At 36.6% G+C, this 18,581-nt stretch overlaps 1 protein-coding gene across 2 annotated transcripts in view; it reads right to left on the bottom strand.

The window, feature by feature from the left end:
- Positions 1-8,188: 8,188 nt before the first annotated feature.
- The window catches only part of IMPACT (impact RWD domain protein), a 29,424-nt gene continuing 19,031 nt past the window's right edge, over positions 8,189-18,581 (bottom strand). For both annotated transcript variants that reach the window (XM_059409381.1, XM_059409380.1), the window contains exons 8-11: positions 16,619-16,692; positions 13,456-13,546; positions 11,695-11,829; positions 8,189-10,749 (exon numbers count right to left, since the gene is read on the bottom strand). In XM_059409381.1, the coding sequence (XP_059265364.1) occupies positions 10,681-10,749; positions 11,695-11,829; positions 13,456-13,546; positions 16,619-16,692 (369 nt within the window). In that variant the 3' untranslated portion in view covers positions 8,189-10,680. The remainder of the gene's footprint in view (positions 10,750-11,694; positions 11,830-13,455; positions 13,547-16,618; positions 16,693-18,581) is intronic.

Genomic DNA, 18,581 nt, shown 5'->3' with positions numbered 1-18,581 from the left:
CAACAAGAACAAATGCTAGAGATAAAAAACAAAAAACAAAAAACCACTGTAACAAAAATGAAGAATGCCATTGCTGGGTTTATTAGCAAATTGGAAATAACTGAAAATAAGAATGTCTGAGCTCAAGGGCCTGGAAATAGAATCCTGGAAAACCAAAAAGCAAAAAGAACAAAGACTGAAAGAAAGGAAAGAATATCCAAGGACTGTGGGATGACTCCAAATGGTGTAACATATGCATAATGAAAATACCAGAAGGTGAAGGCGCAGAAAAAGGAACAGAAGAAAATTTGAAACATCAATGACTGACAATTATACTTAATTGTATAACCCTTTCCCCAAATGTCAGACACTAAACCATAGATCTGGGAACCTTAGAGAACACCAAGCTGGATAAATACCCAAAAAACTACACCTAGACATATTATCTCAAACTTACAGAAAATGAAAGATAAAGTCCTGATACAATTTCAGAGGAAAAAAAAAAAACCTTACCCATAAAAGAACAAAGTCAAGAATTACATCAATGCCAACACATGCCAGCAAGATGAGAGTAGAGTGAAATATTGTTTAAGTGCTGAGAGAAAAATCCAGCAACCCAGAATCCAGCATCCTGCAAAGTTGTCCTCCAAACGCGAAGGAGAATAGACTTCCTCAGAAAAACAAAAGTTAAGGGAATTTTTGGCTACTAGACCCGCCTTGCAAGAAATGTTAAAAGATTTTTAGAGAGAAAGAAAATACTATTGGTCAGAAACTTGGATCTACATAAGCTAAGGAAGAACATTGAAGAAAGAATAAATGAAGGTAAATTCTTTTATTTTTCTAATTCTTAATTGATCTCACAGATAACTGTTTAAAATAACAATGCCAATAATATATTTGATTATGTATGCTTATGTAGATATCATATATATGATTATAGATAAATGAAATGAATGACAGCAATGACACAAGGGACAGAAAGGGGGGAATTAGGATTTTTTTTTTTGCTATTATAGCATATTCACACTACTTATGGTTACATGAAATAGTACAGTGTTATTTTATTTTTTTTAAGATTTTATTTATTTATTTGTCAGAGAGAGAGAGACAAGCGAGAGCGAGCACAGGCAGACAGAGAGGCAGGCAGAGGCAGAGGGAGAAGCAGGCTTTCTGCTGAGGAAGGAACCCGATGTGGGACTCGATCCCAGGACGCTGGGATCATGACCTGAGCCGAAGGCAGCCGCTTAACCAACTGAGCCACCCAGGCGTCCCAGTACAGTATTATTTTAAAGTGGATTGCAGTAGCTGTAAATATATATTGTAAACACAGTTTTAAGACTTCACTCAGTAGTTTCAACAATGTGTCATAGATTCCGTCATCAGTAGATAGGTGCCAAACAGTCATATTAGCAAAGCCAAATTTAGTTTTTCCAGTCCATTCTAATAAAAGCCAAAAGGAAATTCAAATTATTAAGAATCAAAATAAACAAAACCCACGCTTTCTCCAGTTTTTTTTATCCTAATTAGAATATGTGACTAATTTGCAAACTCATAAGCCAAATGAAACAAAATTAAAGTAAAAAATAACTTTCAAAAATTGGCATACACCAATGAAGTTCTGTGATATTCCAGTTTGGAAACGATGACACCCATCTGTCATCCCTGTGTTGAGGGATGGCAAACAAGTGTATTTCAGGCAACTCACAAAAGCCTAGGAATAGGAAGACCAAGGAAACCCTCAGAAAATAAAGAAATTTTAACAGATATACTTATGAGAGTAACAGAATATGCAGCTGTGCCAGTGGCTCATTCTGTACCCAATCCATCACCAGATTCTAAATTTGCTTCCTAAATGTCTTTCAAATTCATCTACATAGCTTCATCTCCATTGCCATTATCCTAATCCAAACTACCACTAACTCTTTTTCACTTCAATGGCTTAAGTTATTCCCATTAACCACTCTTGCTCATTTTCAATCTATTTTCTGCCAAGCAGCTAGAGTTCTTCTCCTAAAAGACAAATCTGATTGTGTCACTCTTCTGCTTAAAACACTTTTGTCTTTTCACATTGCTCTTTTTAAGATCTTATCAGGGTCTACAAGATCTTACCTGACTGACTCATTGTCTACTTCTGTTTCATTTCACAAGATTCTTTCTCTAGCCTACTGGCACTCTGGCATCAAGCAAAAGTTCTCAATAAATTTAAAGTAAAATAATGAACTATAAGCAGTAGGTCTTCCCACCAATGCAATTCTAAGTCACTCATTTCAGCTGGGGATTTTTCTTCTCACACTGACCAGACTCATCCAATGCCTTTAGACAACTGCCATCAGTTACTCCCTCTGGAACTTTCTTCCCTTCCTGCCACATCACCTTACAACAGTTAGAACAAAGCCAAGGCTACCCTACGTCATATAGGGTCTTGTAAATTTTTTTAATTGTAGCACAAGACACATAACTTAAGATTTACTAACTAAACCATTTTTTAAGTGTGCCATTCAGTAGTGGTGAGTATACTTACATTGTGAGACAACCAGTCTCCAGAACTCTTCATCTTGCAGTACTGAAGCTCTACCACACCCATTACCAACAATTTTCCATTTTCCTCTCTTCTCAGCCCCTGGTAACCACCATTCTACTTTCTGTCTCTATGAATTCAATGACCCCAAGTACCTCATGTAAGAAGAATTATACGGTATTTGTCCTTTTGTGACTGGCTTATTTCACTTGGCATAATATCCTCAAGGATGATCCATTCTGTAGCAGATGTCAGTACTGGCTTCCTTTCTAAGGATAAATAATATCCCACTGAATGTATATAACACATTTTGTGTATCTATTCAACTGCTGATGGACACTTGGGTTGATTTTACCTTTTGGCTTTGTGAATAATTCTGCTATGAACATAGATGTACAAATATATCTTCAAGACCCTGCTTTCAATTCCTTGGGTTATATGCCCAGAATTGGAATTGCTGTTATCATATGGTTATTCTCCATTTAATTTTTAGAGGAACCCCCATACTGTTTTCCCTAGTGACTATACCACTTTACATTCCTACCAGCAGTGCACAAGGGCTGCAATATCTCCACGCTTTGGCCAACAGTTGTTATTTTGGGTTTTTTCTTAGTAGCTATCTTAATAGTTATGATGTGATTTCTCATTATGGTTTTGATTTGCATTTCCCTGAAGATTGATGATGTTGGCACTGGTTCATGTGCCATTTGTATATAGTCTATGGATAAATACCTATTCAAGTACTTTGCCCAATTGGGTGTTGGGTGTTTTGTTTTTTTTGAGGGGTAGGGGGTTGAATTTTAGGAGTTCTCTATATTCTGGATATCAACTCCTTTACCAGGTACATGATTTGCAAATATTTTCTCCCATTCCATGGGTTACCTTTTCACTTTGTTGATTGTGTTCTTTGATGCAAAGAAGTAGTCTGATTTATCTTAGTTTTACTTTCCTTGCCTGTGCTTTTGGTGTCAGATTCAGTGATTCCTATTAGTTTTTAAGCATTGTTACTACAGAATCAGACACAGATAAAACAAAAAAATGGAAAATAGTGTGCCTAAAGGAAGAAAAAGTTTCTCCAAAGAGTCAACGTTGATGCCTACTTTAACTGTACTACTGTCTTAGTCCTCTAAACGTTTCATAAACCTACAAGCATTTTTCTTTTATATATTCTACAGTCTTACCTCAACAAATTGTTCAGTCCTATATCTGTTTTTGACCACTTAAACCTATTTTTCCATTTTAAATCTAAATTACCCCTTTGCTTTAGGCTGTGCTGCTGTACTTGACTCTACAGAGGAGTTTCTTGTTGAAAAAAAAAAATGCTTTTGAAACTTCTGATCCACACCCTTCTACACTTCCCACTCACTGAGACCTACAGCTGAACACAAGCCAGCATTCTTCCTTCCTGCATTCCACTGCTGGTTTCCTGATTCACTCTCCTGTCTGAGCTCCAAAGAGCATCTCCACTTTGATTTGAGATCATCCCATACCCCTGAGCTCTTGGTGAAGACTCCTTGTAATAAAAAACAGATTAACAAAAGAAAAACAAGCAGAAGTTTATTAATGTTTGTGCCTCGTATATATGTGGGAGATATCCAGGAAAAATAAATAAAACTCCCAAGATGGTCCAAGCTACTACCTTAAATAGCATCTCCAGCTGAAGACAAAAGGTATTGTGGGGCGGAGGTAATCCACGGGAAGATGAGAGGAGGAAATGACTGGTAAGCAAAGGCTGCCTGCCCTACCTTGCAGATAAGACTCTCAAGTGAAAAAGTTGTATCTGGCAATCACTCTCTTGCTGGTGCATGCCTCATTTTTAATGTAGATTTCCATTACCAAAAGGTAACTTTTACTCAGTTTTTGGATGTTCTGCTATATCTGCAGTTTCTTGAAATAATCAGCTCAAAATAATCCTGAGGCAGAAGAGGCAGATTTCAGGGTGGCATATTCAGCACCAGTATCATTGATTTCAGACTGATCTGATTTCTCTGCTTTTAGAAGAAACATGCCGACCTTCATCTAGCAAGCTCCTGCTATGTGAGAAACTTTAGACTAACAACATTTCACATAGATCTCATTTCATTCCACCCTCCAAAAGCCCTGTGAGGAAAGGTTATTAGCCTCATTTTACAGAAGAGAAAAATAAGGCTCAAAGTAATTAAGTAACTTGTCCAAAATAGCTTCCATGTCCAAAGCATGGAACCAAAATTTAAATCCAACTCTGATTTGCAAATCTAATTCTCATTAATCACACATAGTTGTGGTTTATCTGCCTGTCAAATGACAATAATACAATTTGGTAATGAGTTTCATGTCCTTTATTCAAGGGAGAAAACAATGCACAGATTAAGGGAGTATAGCGCTCCAAAACAGTAGAGCATTCTTCCCAAGGGATTTTGGGCAAGAGTGAGTTTTAGAAAGCATTAGGAGAGGTGAGCAGAAACAGGGCATGGTTGGCCAGGAAGTCAGAGATTCCTGAAAAGGCTAGCAGGTCTTACTTTTTAGGGTAGGGTAAGCTAGCTAAAGCTGAGTTGGAGGACTGTGATTTATTTAAGTTGGGTTTCCTCGAGACGCAATTCCCACATAGCCAGTGTAGGCTGACCTATGTTTAGATTTATAACACACGTCGTGATACTAGGGCAGCCCCCATTTTTGGCGGTCCTGATGTATGAATTAACTTTATCATGCCCCTAAACAGTACATATAACTCAAAACCAGGACTAATGGAAAACAAAACAACACAAAACACTCTTCCCTAGGTTCAGAAACCAAAATCCATCTGTAAGCTTTGTAATTTTTGACTTGCCTTTCTTTTTTTACCTGGCCTACACGGGGCAGTGGGGAGGGAGTTGCAAATGATGGTTCACAGACCATAGTTCGAGCGAAGAATGGTTTTTACATGTTGTGATACTTTGATTTATAATTTATTATATATTTGGTCTTTATCCCTCTTTATGGCCTAGAAGACCCAGAACTCTAGGAATTTCCTAAGTGATAAGAGCATCTTTAATATATACAGTTATTTGGCTATTTACTGAGAAAGTTCGTCAGGCTTGGTCCTTAGCTAGATTGAGCGTCTTCTATTGCATCTCCCTAACTAAGCAGTCCTTCCATATCAGCCCATGGCTTGATTAGCTCTTAATAAACTTTTCAAAACTGAATGCAGAGAAATTACATAACTTGCTCAAACTAGAGCAAGCTAGCTAGCAAAAAGCAGACACAGGATTCAAACCCGACAGGCTCCAGAGAGCCATCTCAAAGCTGCTATACTCCACTGTCTCCCCAAAGGGATGGCAGAACTTCATCACCTCAAGGTCAACTTAAAATTCTAGGGACTGTCAGAATTCTCAACAATAGACTGTCTTAAGTAAGAGGACAGTTCTCCCCTAAATAGGGAGGAAAAGATAATACTTATCTAATGGCTTTATCAGATGCTTATCACATACTAAGCACCATGGAAGGCATCTCATTGAATCCCCATACTATCCCAGACAGGGAGGAATCGTAATCCACATTTTTACAAATTAAAAAACTACAAGCAAAAAAAAAGATTCAGTTTCCTGATAAATTCATAGAGAATATACCAGTGGGAGCAGTGACCGAGTATTATAATTTACAGACTAGGTGCTCCAATATGCAAAATTGTAAACTTAGTTCTCTGTATCTGAACCAAGTTGGTAACAAGCCCCAATATTTCCATTACTGGAAGGGGGAAAATGTGTCATTATATGATAACTCAGTCAGCTCAGGTATAAACTGCAGTAACCAAAGGTGTTCATTAGTCATCAGGGGAATGCAGATTAAGCCCACAAAGTGAAACCCCTACACACCACACAGCATAATTAGATTCAAAGTCAGGTAATACCAAATGTTGATATGCAGCAACTAGAACTTTGTTCACTACACTACGAGTAGGAGTGCAAATTGGTTTAACTGCTTGTAAAGACTAATCTGTCAGTACGAGCGATGTGTGCTGGAGCTCACAAAGCCATTGTTGAGTGTTCAGGAAGTTTGCCCACTGGTAAATTTCACACGAGTGGCTCAGAATTGGACAGAATGGGAGTATTTACACCACAGGAACTGACACATGTTACTAACCAGCAACCACTCCAGATTCAGTTGTTAAAAATTCACCAGCACACCCTGGGGCAGCGTATTCTAAAGGTCGACGTATGCATATCCTGACTCCACAAAGCCACTGCTTTAGAGATGCGTACCTATGTGGACTAAAAACCATCTACAAGAATATTTGTAACAGCACTGAATATAACAGCCTCAGACTGGAGACCCAAATATCCATTAACAGAATTGATAAATTGCCGTGTTCATTCAATGGAATATTACGCAGTGGGAAGAATAAAAGAACTGCTACATACAGCAATCCAGATGAATCTCACAAAATGTTGGAACAAAAGGAGTCCGAGCAAGGACTGTGATTCCACTTACGTGAGAGTCAAAACAGACCCAATTAATCTCTGGTGTCAGAAGTCGGGGAGGGAGGTGGTTACTTGGCAAAGGGGGAGAGCAGCTAGTGTAGGATGAGACACAAGGGGGGAGGTCTGTGGTACTGGTACTGTCCTTTCTTCCAACTGAAGTGCTGGTTATATAACTGTTTACTTTGTGAAAATTCATCAGTAAGAAGTTTAATTTAAAAAATCAATCACCTCTATAATCAGATATCCATGTGCACAAAAATGAACTGCAAATTAAAGCTTATATCTAGTTAAAAATTAACTAAAAATGTGTAATAGTTCTAAATGAAAAACAAAACAAAACCAAAAAACCTCTTAAATTTTAAAGAGGAAGGAGAAAATCTTCATGGCCTGGGGGTAGGTAACTTCTTTAGACGTAACACCAGAAACATTATTGACAACAACAAAAAAAAGGTGAATTACATCTCTTCAAAATTAAACACTTTTACTCCGTGAAAAACACTGTCAGGGAATGAATAAAAAGACAGAAAGAGAGAGAGAGAGAGAAATAAAAGACAAGCAAAAAAATGTGAGAGGATTATTTGCAAATCACATACCCAATAAAGAACTTGCAGGCAGAATATATTTCTTGGTTTTGTAAACATACTATAGTAACATCAGATGTTACTAACAGGGAAAGCAGAATATTTTTACAACTTCTAGTGAAATCTATAATTATTTCAAAAAAAACAAAAAGATCAATTTAAAAAAAGATAGTGGTAGTTTTATTTGCCAGAATCCTTATTTTCCCATATCTCCCATATCCTAAGAATCTTCTAACACAATGCTAATGGCGATACCTTTTTTGGAGAGCAGTTTGGCCAAACCAATCAAGCTATTAGAATGTATAAATGGGGAGCCTGGGTGGCTCAGATGGTTAAGCGTCTGCCTCAGGTCCTGATCCTGGGGTCCTGGGATTGAGTCTTGCTCAGTGGGGAGCCTGCTTCTCCCTCTGCATCTCTCTCTGTCTCTCATGAATAAATAAATAAAACCTTAAAAAAAAAAAAAAGGAATGTGTAAATGTTTGATCAGGAAATTCCATTTCTAGGAATTTTTCCTAAGAAAATAACCAGAGATAAATACCAAAAAAATCTGCACATGAGTTTTTCAGTTAGTTAAGTGAAAAATTTGAAAAAACTTAAAAATTGGAAACATGGGGGGACTAGTTAGTATATCATGATATACCCAGAAGATAGAATACAATGTAGCCATAAGAAACTAAGCCATAGAAGAATATTTATTGACATGGGGAAATGTTAACAATATACTTCTATATGAAATATGCAGGATACAAAACAGTATATACAGTTTAATACCATTTTATGGAAATAAAAATAGCTATATATACAAAATCATGCATAGGAAAAAAATAGAAGGATGTACATAGCAAATGTTAATAATGTTATCTCTAGAGAGTAGAATTAGAAGTGATTATACAATTTTTCCAGTAAATTTCACCTGCCCTCCAAACAGTATCTGCTTCATGCTAGTCTTTCTTGGGTGTGATTAGCTTGATAAAATTCTTTTCAAATACATCCTGTTTCATGATACATACCTCCAAATCATACTGCTTTTCCCATTAAAAAGTAGATGCTACTTGCTCTTACATACTGGCATATGGAGAATATTTTTAACTAATACTGTATATTATAAAATATGCCAGAGCATATAGATCTGGCTATAGAAAATTATTGTTTGGAGAATCTGAAAATCCTCTAATAGAGAGAAATTTTAAATAGAGAAAAGATGCTATCATTAGTTGGGGGCCCATAATGGTTGAATACAAATATAAGTAACTCAGATTTCAGAATTGGAGACTTTGAGATCTCTCCCTACTAGCTAACTGCCTTTGGGCAAAGGATATTGGGTTTTTTAAACAGGAAAATATGACTAATAATTTTGTAGAAAGAAGCAAAAATAAGACTTTTTTTTTAAATAAGGGCAAATGAGATCACAGATATAAGGTCTTCTATCTAAAGACCTAAATAACTGTGAGATGAAACAGCAAGAAAGAAATTCAAATTTGGTGTTTGGAAAAATTAACTGAATTTTTCAGCAGCACCAAATTCTTCCTGTTTCATATCTTCTTTCACAGGTCAGACATGCCAAAATTGTGAAGTTAACATTAATTAATGGATTTCAACTTCTTAACAGGAGCTACTTAACTTTTCGTGGAATCTGAGGTAAGTGTTCTAAATATATCTAGGACATCCTCTGATAACTACTAATCACTGGCAACATTAGACATATTTACAACAAATACAATTTGGATTTTACTTCTGAATCCATCCTAGTATAAAGCCATTTACTAGATTTTTATTAAAAATACCAAATAAGAGTTTTGGGTCTTTCAAAGGCAAGACAGCAAGGGAACAGAAAAAGAGTATTTGTGATGCTCTCCATGATGCAAGCACCATTCCTCTCTGCAACTTCCGAACTTCCGTTCCCTGCGTTTGGAAGAGAATCCCAGACAAATCTGCAATCAATTAATAACTTTCAATAACTGTTTGCAATCATATCTAAAGGGGGAACAGCTAATAGCTTACTGCTATATCTCAAAGATAACTGTATTGTCTAGATGCGTAGAGGTATAGGGCATAACTTACAGATGAAAGGAGGAACATAAAACACTGATATAAAGGGAAATCTGGTAATAACGAAAAAAAAGAGGGATTTTCTTTGTTTTTCCAGTCAAAACATTTGTTCCTTTTCTCTGCAAAGTCATGGAGTTGAGAAAGATGGCTGGAATGTAGAAGAAATCATGCGTCACACTTACATAACCACCGGACGACGTGCTACCCACACCAGTGTGGCTTTCCCCACCTCTATCCCCTTCTATAAACGCCCCATTAACTGCGGCAGAGCTTGTAGCATCGTCCTAATTCCTCAATGAAGATCACAAGAAAGGTACTTCCAGGATGTTAAAAAAAAAAAAAACAGAAACAGAATATTACACTAACACATTTCAGGGACGGGAGAAAACTACAGACACTCCCTATCTACTGCTTTACATTACAAGAATTAAACAAAAAAAGTAGAGGTTAGAAAAGTCACATTTTGAAATTTCACAATCACCAATATGCAACAGAAACGGAAGCAATAACACTTATGCAAACAAATCTGGCAGATGAATTATCACTTCAGCACATAACTACAGATGGATACTCCTGGATTTTTGCTTAATCATTACTCAATGATGAACACTATAAAATGAAAGGTGTCTTACTGTGAACCAAAATCACAAGAAGAAACTCTCCAAGATCAATCTGCCATGAGCTCCTATTCCAATAAGCCATAAATAGCAGTCAAAGGCAATATTCATTTAACATAATGAGAATCCCGACGACAAGATACCAGGTATTTATACTCCTCTCGAGACATTTCTTCCCCACCTAACAAAGGCACTTGACAAGCACTGAAATGGACAGTTAATTCAGGTACTGCCCTGGGCAACTGTTACCTTCCTCAATTAGATGAAGTGGCAATTAAGTTCAAATTAATTCTTCTGAATCAGCCTGAAATACACATGAATATATCACAAGTTCTCTATTTTTGGCAGATGATATAACCAAAGAAGAAAAGACAGCGCTGGTGTCCACAATGGTTTGGCCAACTTGAGCAGTCCAGGATCCTCTCTGCACAATATTCCCTGGTGACTGTGGAATTTGTGAACAGTGATAGGCATATTAACCTGTCATATAATTTTAGGTATTAATGTTCACTCCTCTTCTTGTCTTTTCTTACTTTTTTGTTTTTTCCCAAAGCCTTAGATGATTCCTCCTAAAAAAGACATAAATATCAATGTAGTATCTCCCCATTTATATGAAGAGACTGGCTTAGGAAACTTCAGTCTAATCATATAGAATATGTATAAGAATGAAAGTATTATTACTTCCATTTGTACCATCTTTCTGTTTTATAGGGCACTTTCACTTGTATTCTATTTTAATATTTCCAAAATAAACAAGGGTAGTCAAGGAAAACACTCACTGACCTAACAGATTTACATTTGAATAATTTGGATGTTATTTAATCTATTGTTCCTTTTCCAAAGGAACGCAACAAACTTAAAATAAACTTGCTTATAAAATACAAAACAAAAAAATTCAAAGTATAAAGGCAGGCCTTCCAATGCATGCCAGGGGAGAGGGAAAGTGCTCTGACACTAACAGGGAATATCAGAATTTTACACACTGTTGAAGAACATCTAGTTCATTGTAGCATGAGCTACACAACCTCTCCCGGCCTCAATTTTAGAGCGTGAAAATTGGTCTTTAAGGGTTTTATAAAACTCTGTATGAATCTATGAAATTAAGGCTCCAAGAGATGAAGTGATCTGCCCAAGTTCACACAACAGGCTAGTCACACTGTTCTTAATAGAACCTAAGCCCACAATTTCCAATGCACCACAAACATTCTCTCTTTTCTTTTTTTTTAAAGATTTTATTCATTTATTAGAGAGCAAGAAAGAACATGCATGCGCATGGGAGGGTGTTGAGGCAGAGAGAGAGGGAGAAGCAGACTCCCTGCTGAGCAGGCAGCCTGACATGGGGCTCCATCCCAGGACCCTGGCTGGGATCATGACCTAAGCTGAAGGAAGACACTTACCAACTGAGCCACGCAGGCATCCTTCAAACATTTTGATTCATTCTTAATTTTTTCTTTTTTTTTTTTTTTCATAGGCAGTGGTCAGAAACTCTCTATATAATCTCAATAACCACTCACCGGTGAATTTGTGTAGTTCCTCTCCACTAATATGTTTCTGGCACAGTTGTTGATATGTTTAAAGCGATCTGGTCCTAGTAGGATTCCTCCATACCAGCGTGATACTACCACCATGACATTTCTCACATTCAAAATCTGTTATTTTCAAAAGCATAATTAGATACACACGTAGACACATATGAATTCAAGTTTTAAAGGAGAATGAAATGACCTGCATACAAAATTGCACATAACATTTCCCCGTGACTTTAATGGCAGAACCCCATAAGTGAGCAGAGTGAGATTCCTAACATTCAGGTCACAGAATGTTAGAATAAGAAGGAAATTTAGAAAGCAAACACTGCTCCACAGTGTCCTCGAATTCCAAAGTTAGGAGCAACCTGGTAGAGTGAAGGGGAGATCATGCAGGTAGCATTCTAGTTCTTCATGAATTCAACCACAATAGCTCAGTGTAAGCAGCCTCTTGCCCCTAAGCCAAACAACAACCAAAACCTGCTTCTGAACAAACCACTGGAAGGGTTGCATGAATAATTGCTGGTGCCCACCAGCAAGGTCTTCCTCAGTTTGACACCTGTCAAATGCTGCTCTTAACTTGAAGCCCACCAATCTATAGGCCTGACCACACACGGAGTACCATTCCATTCAAGGGAATGGCCCTTTTTTTTTTTTAAGATTTTATTTATTAGAGAGAGAGAGAGCACAAGTAAGCAGAGCAGCAGGCAAAAGGAGAGGGAGAAGCAGACTCCCTGCTAAGGAGAGCCTGATGTGGGGCTTGATCCCAAGACGCTGAGATCATAAACTGAGCCAAAGGCAGTTGCCCTGAATGGCCCGTCTAGAAAACAAACCTCCACATACAGTAACACAAGAAACTTAGCAACTACCTTAAGAAAAAAACCAAATCTATTCTTAAAAATAGCAGAGAATCAATGACTACCATAGAGATAAAAAAAAGTCCAGCAGCATGAAAGAGAAATGACAAGATAAACTAAACTGGACCAGGAAAAATTTAAGAGAGAGAACATCTTAAAAAAAAAAAAAGAAACTCTAGCACACTCAGAAAAATTTTAGAAGATACTGTATCCATAAGGTCAAAACACTACACTATAAAAATAGAAAAATAGAGATGAATTCTTATTTTTTTTAATGTTTATTTATTTATTTATAAGTAATCTCTACACTCAACATGGGGCTCGAACCCATGACCCTAAGGTCAAGAGTCACATTCTTTTCTGAGTGAGCCAACCAGGCACTCCAAGAAGAAAGAATTCTTAAAACTTAAATACATGACTGCTAAACATTTTTAAAAATTCAATGGAAATCTTGGAAGACAGGTAAGAAAATGTCTTAAAACATAAGATAGTGAGATGGACAACTTAATAAAAAAGCATTCTGGGTCCATCTGGACGGTCCAATAACACCCAACTAACAGGATCTGCACAGAGACAGAACAGAGGAAACAGGAAGGACACTGTCGAGAAACAAAAAGAAGATACTTCTCTAGAGCTGAAGATAATCTTCTATGGTCTGTGACTGACAGGGCTTCAAAGCACAGCACTTGTTACTAATGCTGTGCTTTCTGCCCGTTATCAAGTGGTTAAAAGTTTCTCTCAGTCGGTATTTAAAAATTAACTACAAATTCACCCAAATAAATTTCACGTTACACAGCCTAACTGATTTACTGATTCCCTTTATGGAGTTCTGTTTCATCGAAAAGTTTTATGGTGCAGAGAACAGTACTAACAGGGTTTAAGTTACACTTACCTCCATGAGATGCAGAAGACGCCCACCAGCTGCTGTCTCCCCATCATCTTCACAGTCCTGTAAGAAGGTCTGTTTATCCTCACAATATATTCTAGAAATACATAAGACAGTGTTACACATTGAAATCCCAAAATACTGCACTAAGAGTTACACCGTCATACTTGTTGCAATCAATTTACTTCCAAAAGCAGCATATTTGTCAAAAAAAATTCTTCTTCAGCTATAAATTAGACATATTTTCACTGATTATTCATTATCTGGTATATTTCATTGTTTGTATCTGGGAAGGCTAGGAATCAAGGATGCCTCCTTTAAATGAGAAATGCTGATTATGGGAAGGTGAGTTTACACATTGACACTTCATTTAACCTTGAAGCTATAAGGTTACAGAGAGCAGTTACTGAGAAACATTTACTAAGAACTTGTTGTATAGAAGCCTTATACATAGTAGGCACTATGAAATGATACAGAAGAGATAAATAGCTTACTCCTGTCTTCAAAGAGCCTAAGAGCTAGTGAGACAAAAAGGATATAAAAAAGATAGAGGTGACAAAATCAACAATGAACATTTTATACCTTTCTCACATCTTATTCTGGCCATCAAACATTTCTCTATCCTCCCTATTCTAAGAATTATAAGATTTATTCTCTCTGTAACTTTTCCCCTGGTTGGTTATCAGTATCAGAGATAAATCATGGTATTTTTACTTATTTAAATTACCTAGAAAGTTCGCGTCTGGAATAATAACGTAGGGTTACACTGCAGCAGAATAAGCATGGTAAGTAAGTGTGAGATATAAAAAGAAAACGGTGCCAGTTAAGATGGATTTCTTAGGCCCCTAAGAAATAATACCATCTAGGACAAGGCAAATGCACCAAAGATATCTTATCAGCTGTGGCTATAAAAAGCCACGTACTACCATATCTATATACCTAGGTCAATTACAGCAAACATATTCATTTATTTCTTATATATTCATATTTATTATAGCAATCATGTTCATTCATTCACTCGTTCATCCTTCAACCTATCTTTCCATTCATTCACTCAATAAATATTTATTGCCCACCTACTATGACCAGGCTCTGTTATTATTTAGAGTTCCAAGAAAACACAGTACTACTAGACAACATTTTACATGGCAAATTTAAAGCAAAAAGGAGTCAGCAGTTGGTTTATATTAGGACTGTAATTATAATCTAACACTGTAATTTTATGGAACCAGTGAAGAAAATTGAAGTTATAAGTCATAACTTATGAAGTTATAAACTGTTAGGTTTTTAAAAAATGAAATCCCATGGACATTTTTGCTTTTTTCCTCACATGCCAGGAAGATAATGATGCCGTATCCCACAGCTGTGTGTGCCAGTACTAGCGCTAGCAGCTAAAGAGTGCCCCTTAACTCCAAAGCAGGAACACAGCCCCAGAACCCCAGAACCAGGAAGTCACCTTAAAAGGATCCTAAGCATTCAAAATACACAATGCAAAGTCCATGTACCAAATAAAGATACTTTGTTTTATTTCCAGTGGGGTCCTTTAAGCTGCCACTTTGTGACTCTTTACTCTTGGGCGACACACAATTCTGACAAGCTCAGCTCTTTCATTCCCAAGTGTCACAAAGGAGCGAGCTGGAGGGGCTGCTGCACGTAGTCATGCTGAAATTTGTGAGAAGTGATAGCTCACCATCTATTAATATGAAAAACTATAAAAATACTCACAGGAACTTAAAAACCCCAAACTGTGGGGCCTGAAATAGAATATGCAGCATATTATCTAACTTTTTGATAATTTAAGATCAACATTATGGCCAGCTATTGTTGAAGGTGCAGCCACACAGCTGCGTAGGCATAAACGAGAGAAATGAAATTAGTTTCTCAAACTCAGGTCTACCCCTTAACAACCATGTGATTTTGAAAAAGCAAAGCTTTCTGCAGGGGCAGAGTTGCTGAAATAATCAGAATTAACTTCTGTAAAGCATTTGGTATATAGTAGGCACTCAATAAACAAATGGCATGAATGAATGAATGGCTATTAATACCTCCACAGCATATTCTAATCACTGAGAGCAATCACATACTAATCACTCATTTCTATACTGATGACCCTAACCCAGAAAGAAAATATCAAAATTCTGTCCACCAATACTCCAGTAAGTAGGGAATTGTATAACAACTAGTCTTTTCTAAGTTTTGGCACGTAAACTAATGTGACTTAGTAATATTAAAAACTCACCTATCCAAAATGAAAGATTTTTTTTTTTAGTTTCCTGAGTTTCAGAAAGCCTAGATCTTACCAATATTCTTGATCACATTTTAAATTTGCACTGTCTCTATGTTTATATTCTGATTCTTTTCAGTTCTGAATTCTGTTCTTGTAAGTCTGTATTAATCTGCATATTTAGAAATATGCCTTTCTTCTCTTTACTAACATACCGGCAAAGATTTGTATAAAACCTTAGTATTCAAAACTAAAAGGTATATAGTAAAAAGAAGCACACTTGATTCACTGCTAAAGGGAGTATAAATTGGTTTAAAAGAAAAAAAGAAAAAAATTGGCAGTATGTATCAAGAGTTTCAAAAACACTCATACTTTTTGATAATTCTACTTTTAAGAATCCATTCTTTCTTCTTTTTAAATTATATGCCCATTTCATTTCAAAAAAGAATCTGAAGTAACCTATCCTGAATATCTAAAATGAATAAAAAAGGTGTTCACGGGACTATTTTCCATAACATCAAAAAATATGAAAAACTGAACAAAAAGTAAATGGTTAAATAAATAATGGAAATATTACACAGCCATTATAATAATGTTTATAAAGCAATTGTAACAACATGGAAAAATGGTTTTGTTAAGAAAGAAAAAGGATAGTAGGGTAATGCACTGAAAAAATAAACTTTGCATAGAAGACAGAAAGAAAATGTAACAATATATCATCAAAATATATCAAATTATTATCAGTTACATTTAATGGCAGAAAATGGCTGATTTCCCCTCCAATTCTTTTTTTTCTCTTCTGTAGCTTCCAAATATTCTATATATGATCATTAGTTTTATAAAGGAAAAAAAAAATCCCCCAAAGCAGTTGTTATTTAAAATCATGCATCAGTTTCCCCCATTTTTTACAAATGGAACATTCCTAATATTGTGATGATCACTCACCGGTACGCATAGATGTTGTGGGTGGCACTAGCTATTTTCTTATTCTCATACAATTTGGCAAGAACCATTTTCACCTTAAAAACAGCAGTAATATAAATAAACTACTGTATACTTTTTATTTGGTTTACAAATATATGCTAGAAAAGTATCTTAAAGTATATTGATATAAATACTCTTGTACTGAAACAGTGATTTAAAGAATCCACTATGCTCTGAAAAAGCCATTTCCAAAGCTTTCTCCTCATTTTAGAGGCAGAAACTGGTACTCTTAATTGGTATAAAAATTATAGACCTGGTATTTTTTTTTCCTTCAAAGCGACAGGCAAAGCTTTACTGGAGCTGATGGAGAGGGGTCAGGCTGGCCTCTAGACCCGGTATGTTTGAGCACCAAATATCAATAAATATTTGAGCACTAACCATGTCATAGGTACTTATATATGAAAATTTTTACCCATGTAAAGAATTTTTTTTTTAAGATTTTATTTATTTATTTGACAGAGAGAGAGAGATCACAAGTAGGCAGAGAGGCAGGCAAAGAGAAAGAGAGGAGGAAGCAGGGTCCCTGCTGAGCAGAAAGCCTGATGCGGGGCTGGATCCCAGACCCTGAGATCATGACCTGAGCTGAAGGCAGAGGCTTAAGCCACTGAGCCACCTAGGTGCCCACCCATGTAAAGAATTTTAAAAGTAAATATGACCATTTTTTTAAATGAGCTCTGAAAATTCACCGGGTTTAATGTATCCAATGTGACAGATAAAAAATAATGGTATGTCCCAAATATAAAACCAAAATGCTCTCTGGGAGTCATCTAAGGTTTATAGAGGCGGTAACATAAGCCAGGTCCTGAAAGATGAGCGCAATCTCTTTTGCATCAAAAGAGAAGAAGGGGTGGGGGAGGAAGAAGCCATTCCATGCAGAGGACACAGTGTGTGCAAATCTCTCAGATCTAGCAAATAAAACATAAAGGATGCTCAGTTAGATTGGAATTTCAGGTAAACCACAAATAATTTTATTAGTAGTAGTGTGTCCTGTACAGTAATGTTTATCTGAAATTCCAATTTAAAGGTATCCTATATTTTATCTGGTAACCCTACCAGGGACAGAAAAGAGAACGGTTCTGGAAGTGACCAATAGCTTTATGTAGAAACTGTTTAGAGTATGAATGAGACTACAAAAGACATTGTATCATTGATAAAGCTAGGATCCTATACTAAAGGGCCTCGTATAATAAGTTCAGGTTTTTCCTTTTAGACAAGGAAATACTCAAAGACTCGGGGTTGGGGATAGTGACATGTGGCCAGACCTTTCAGAAAGGTAACGGGCAAAGAATACAGAAGAAATCCTGGAGGCAGGGAAAACTGAGCTGCAGCTACAGATATCAATTTGAGTCAGAAACTGTGCAGTCTTCTGTTTATCATTTTTTAATATTTTAGGTTCTCAGATTCCTGATCAATAAAGTAGAGAATGACATCTAAGATTTATTTAAGCTCTCACAAATTATAATCCACTAAGTCTAAGTCATTATAATCAGTGAAAGAAAGAGGATCCAGGATGAACAGATTCAGAACAAAATGTCTAATGAGGACCCTAGCAACAAGATTTTGGGCAACAGCCCAGGACAAAATAGAGTTGCTGAGACAAAGAGCCAGAAGCCTGCACCAAAAGCTGTTATCTTGACCACTAGTTAATGCAGAGAAGAATTTCCTCTTCTAGAGACCAGAAGAGAGTGAAAGTGAGGCCTGGTACAAAGAACTGTATCCCTGGAGGTCGGGGCTTAGAAGAGCTTACAGTAGAGGAGCTACAGAGACCAAATGGAAGAGACTAATGATTAAAACCTATGTTAATTAATGACACTTTTGTTGTTGTTAATTTAACTTTATAGGTTGTTACAGTTTGTGACTGAAAAGTCTCCCATTTGATATCCTTGGGTGGGAGCCAAGTCACCTAAGGTTAGGAGGCAGAAAG

Source organism: Mustela nigripes, chromosome 8, assembly GCF_022355385.1.
Source record: "Mustela nigripes isolate SB6536 chromosome 8, MUSNIG.SB6536, whole genome shotgun sequence".
Classification (NCBI taxonomy): Eukaryota; Metazoa; Chordata; class Mammalia; order Carnivora; family Mustelidae; genus Mustela; species Mustela nigripes.
This window is presented reverse-complemented; position numbering and strand designations above follow the sequence as displayed.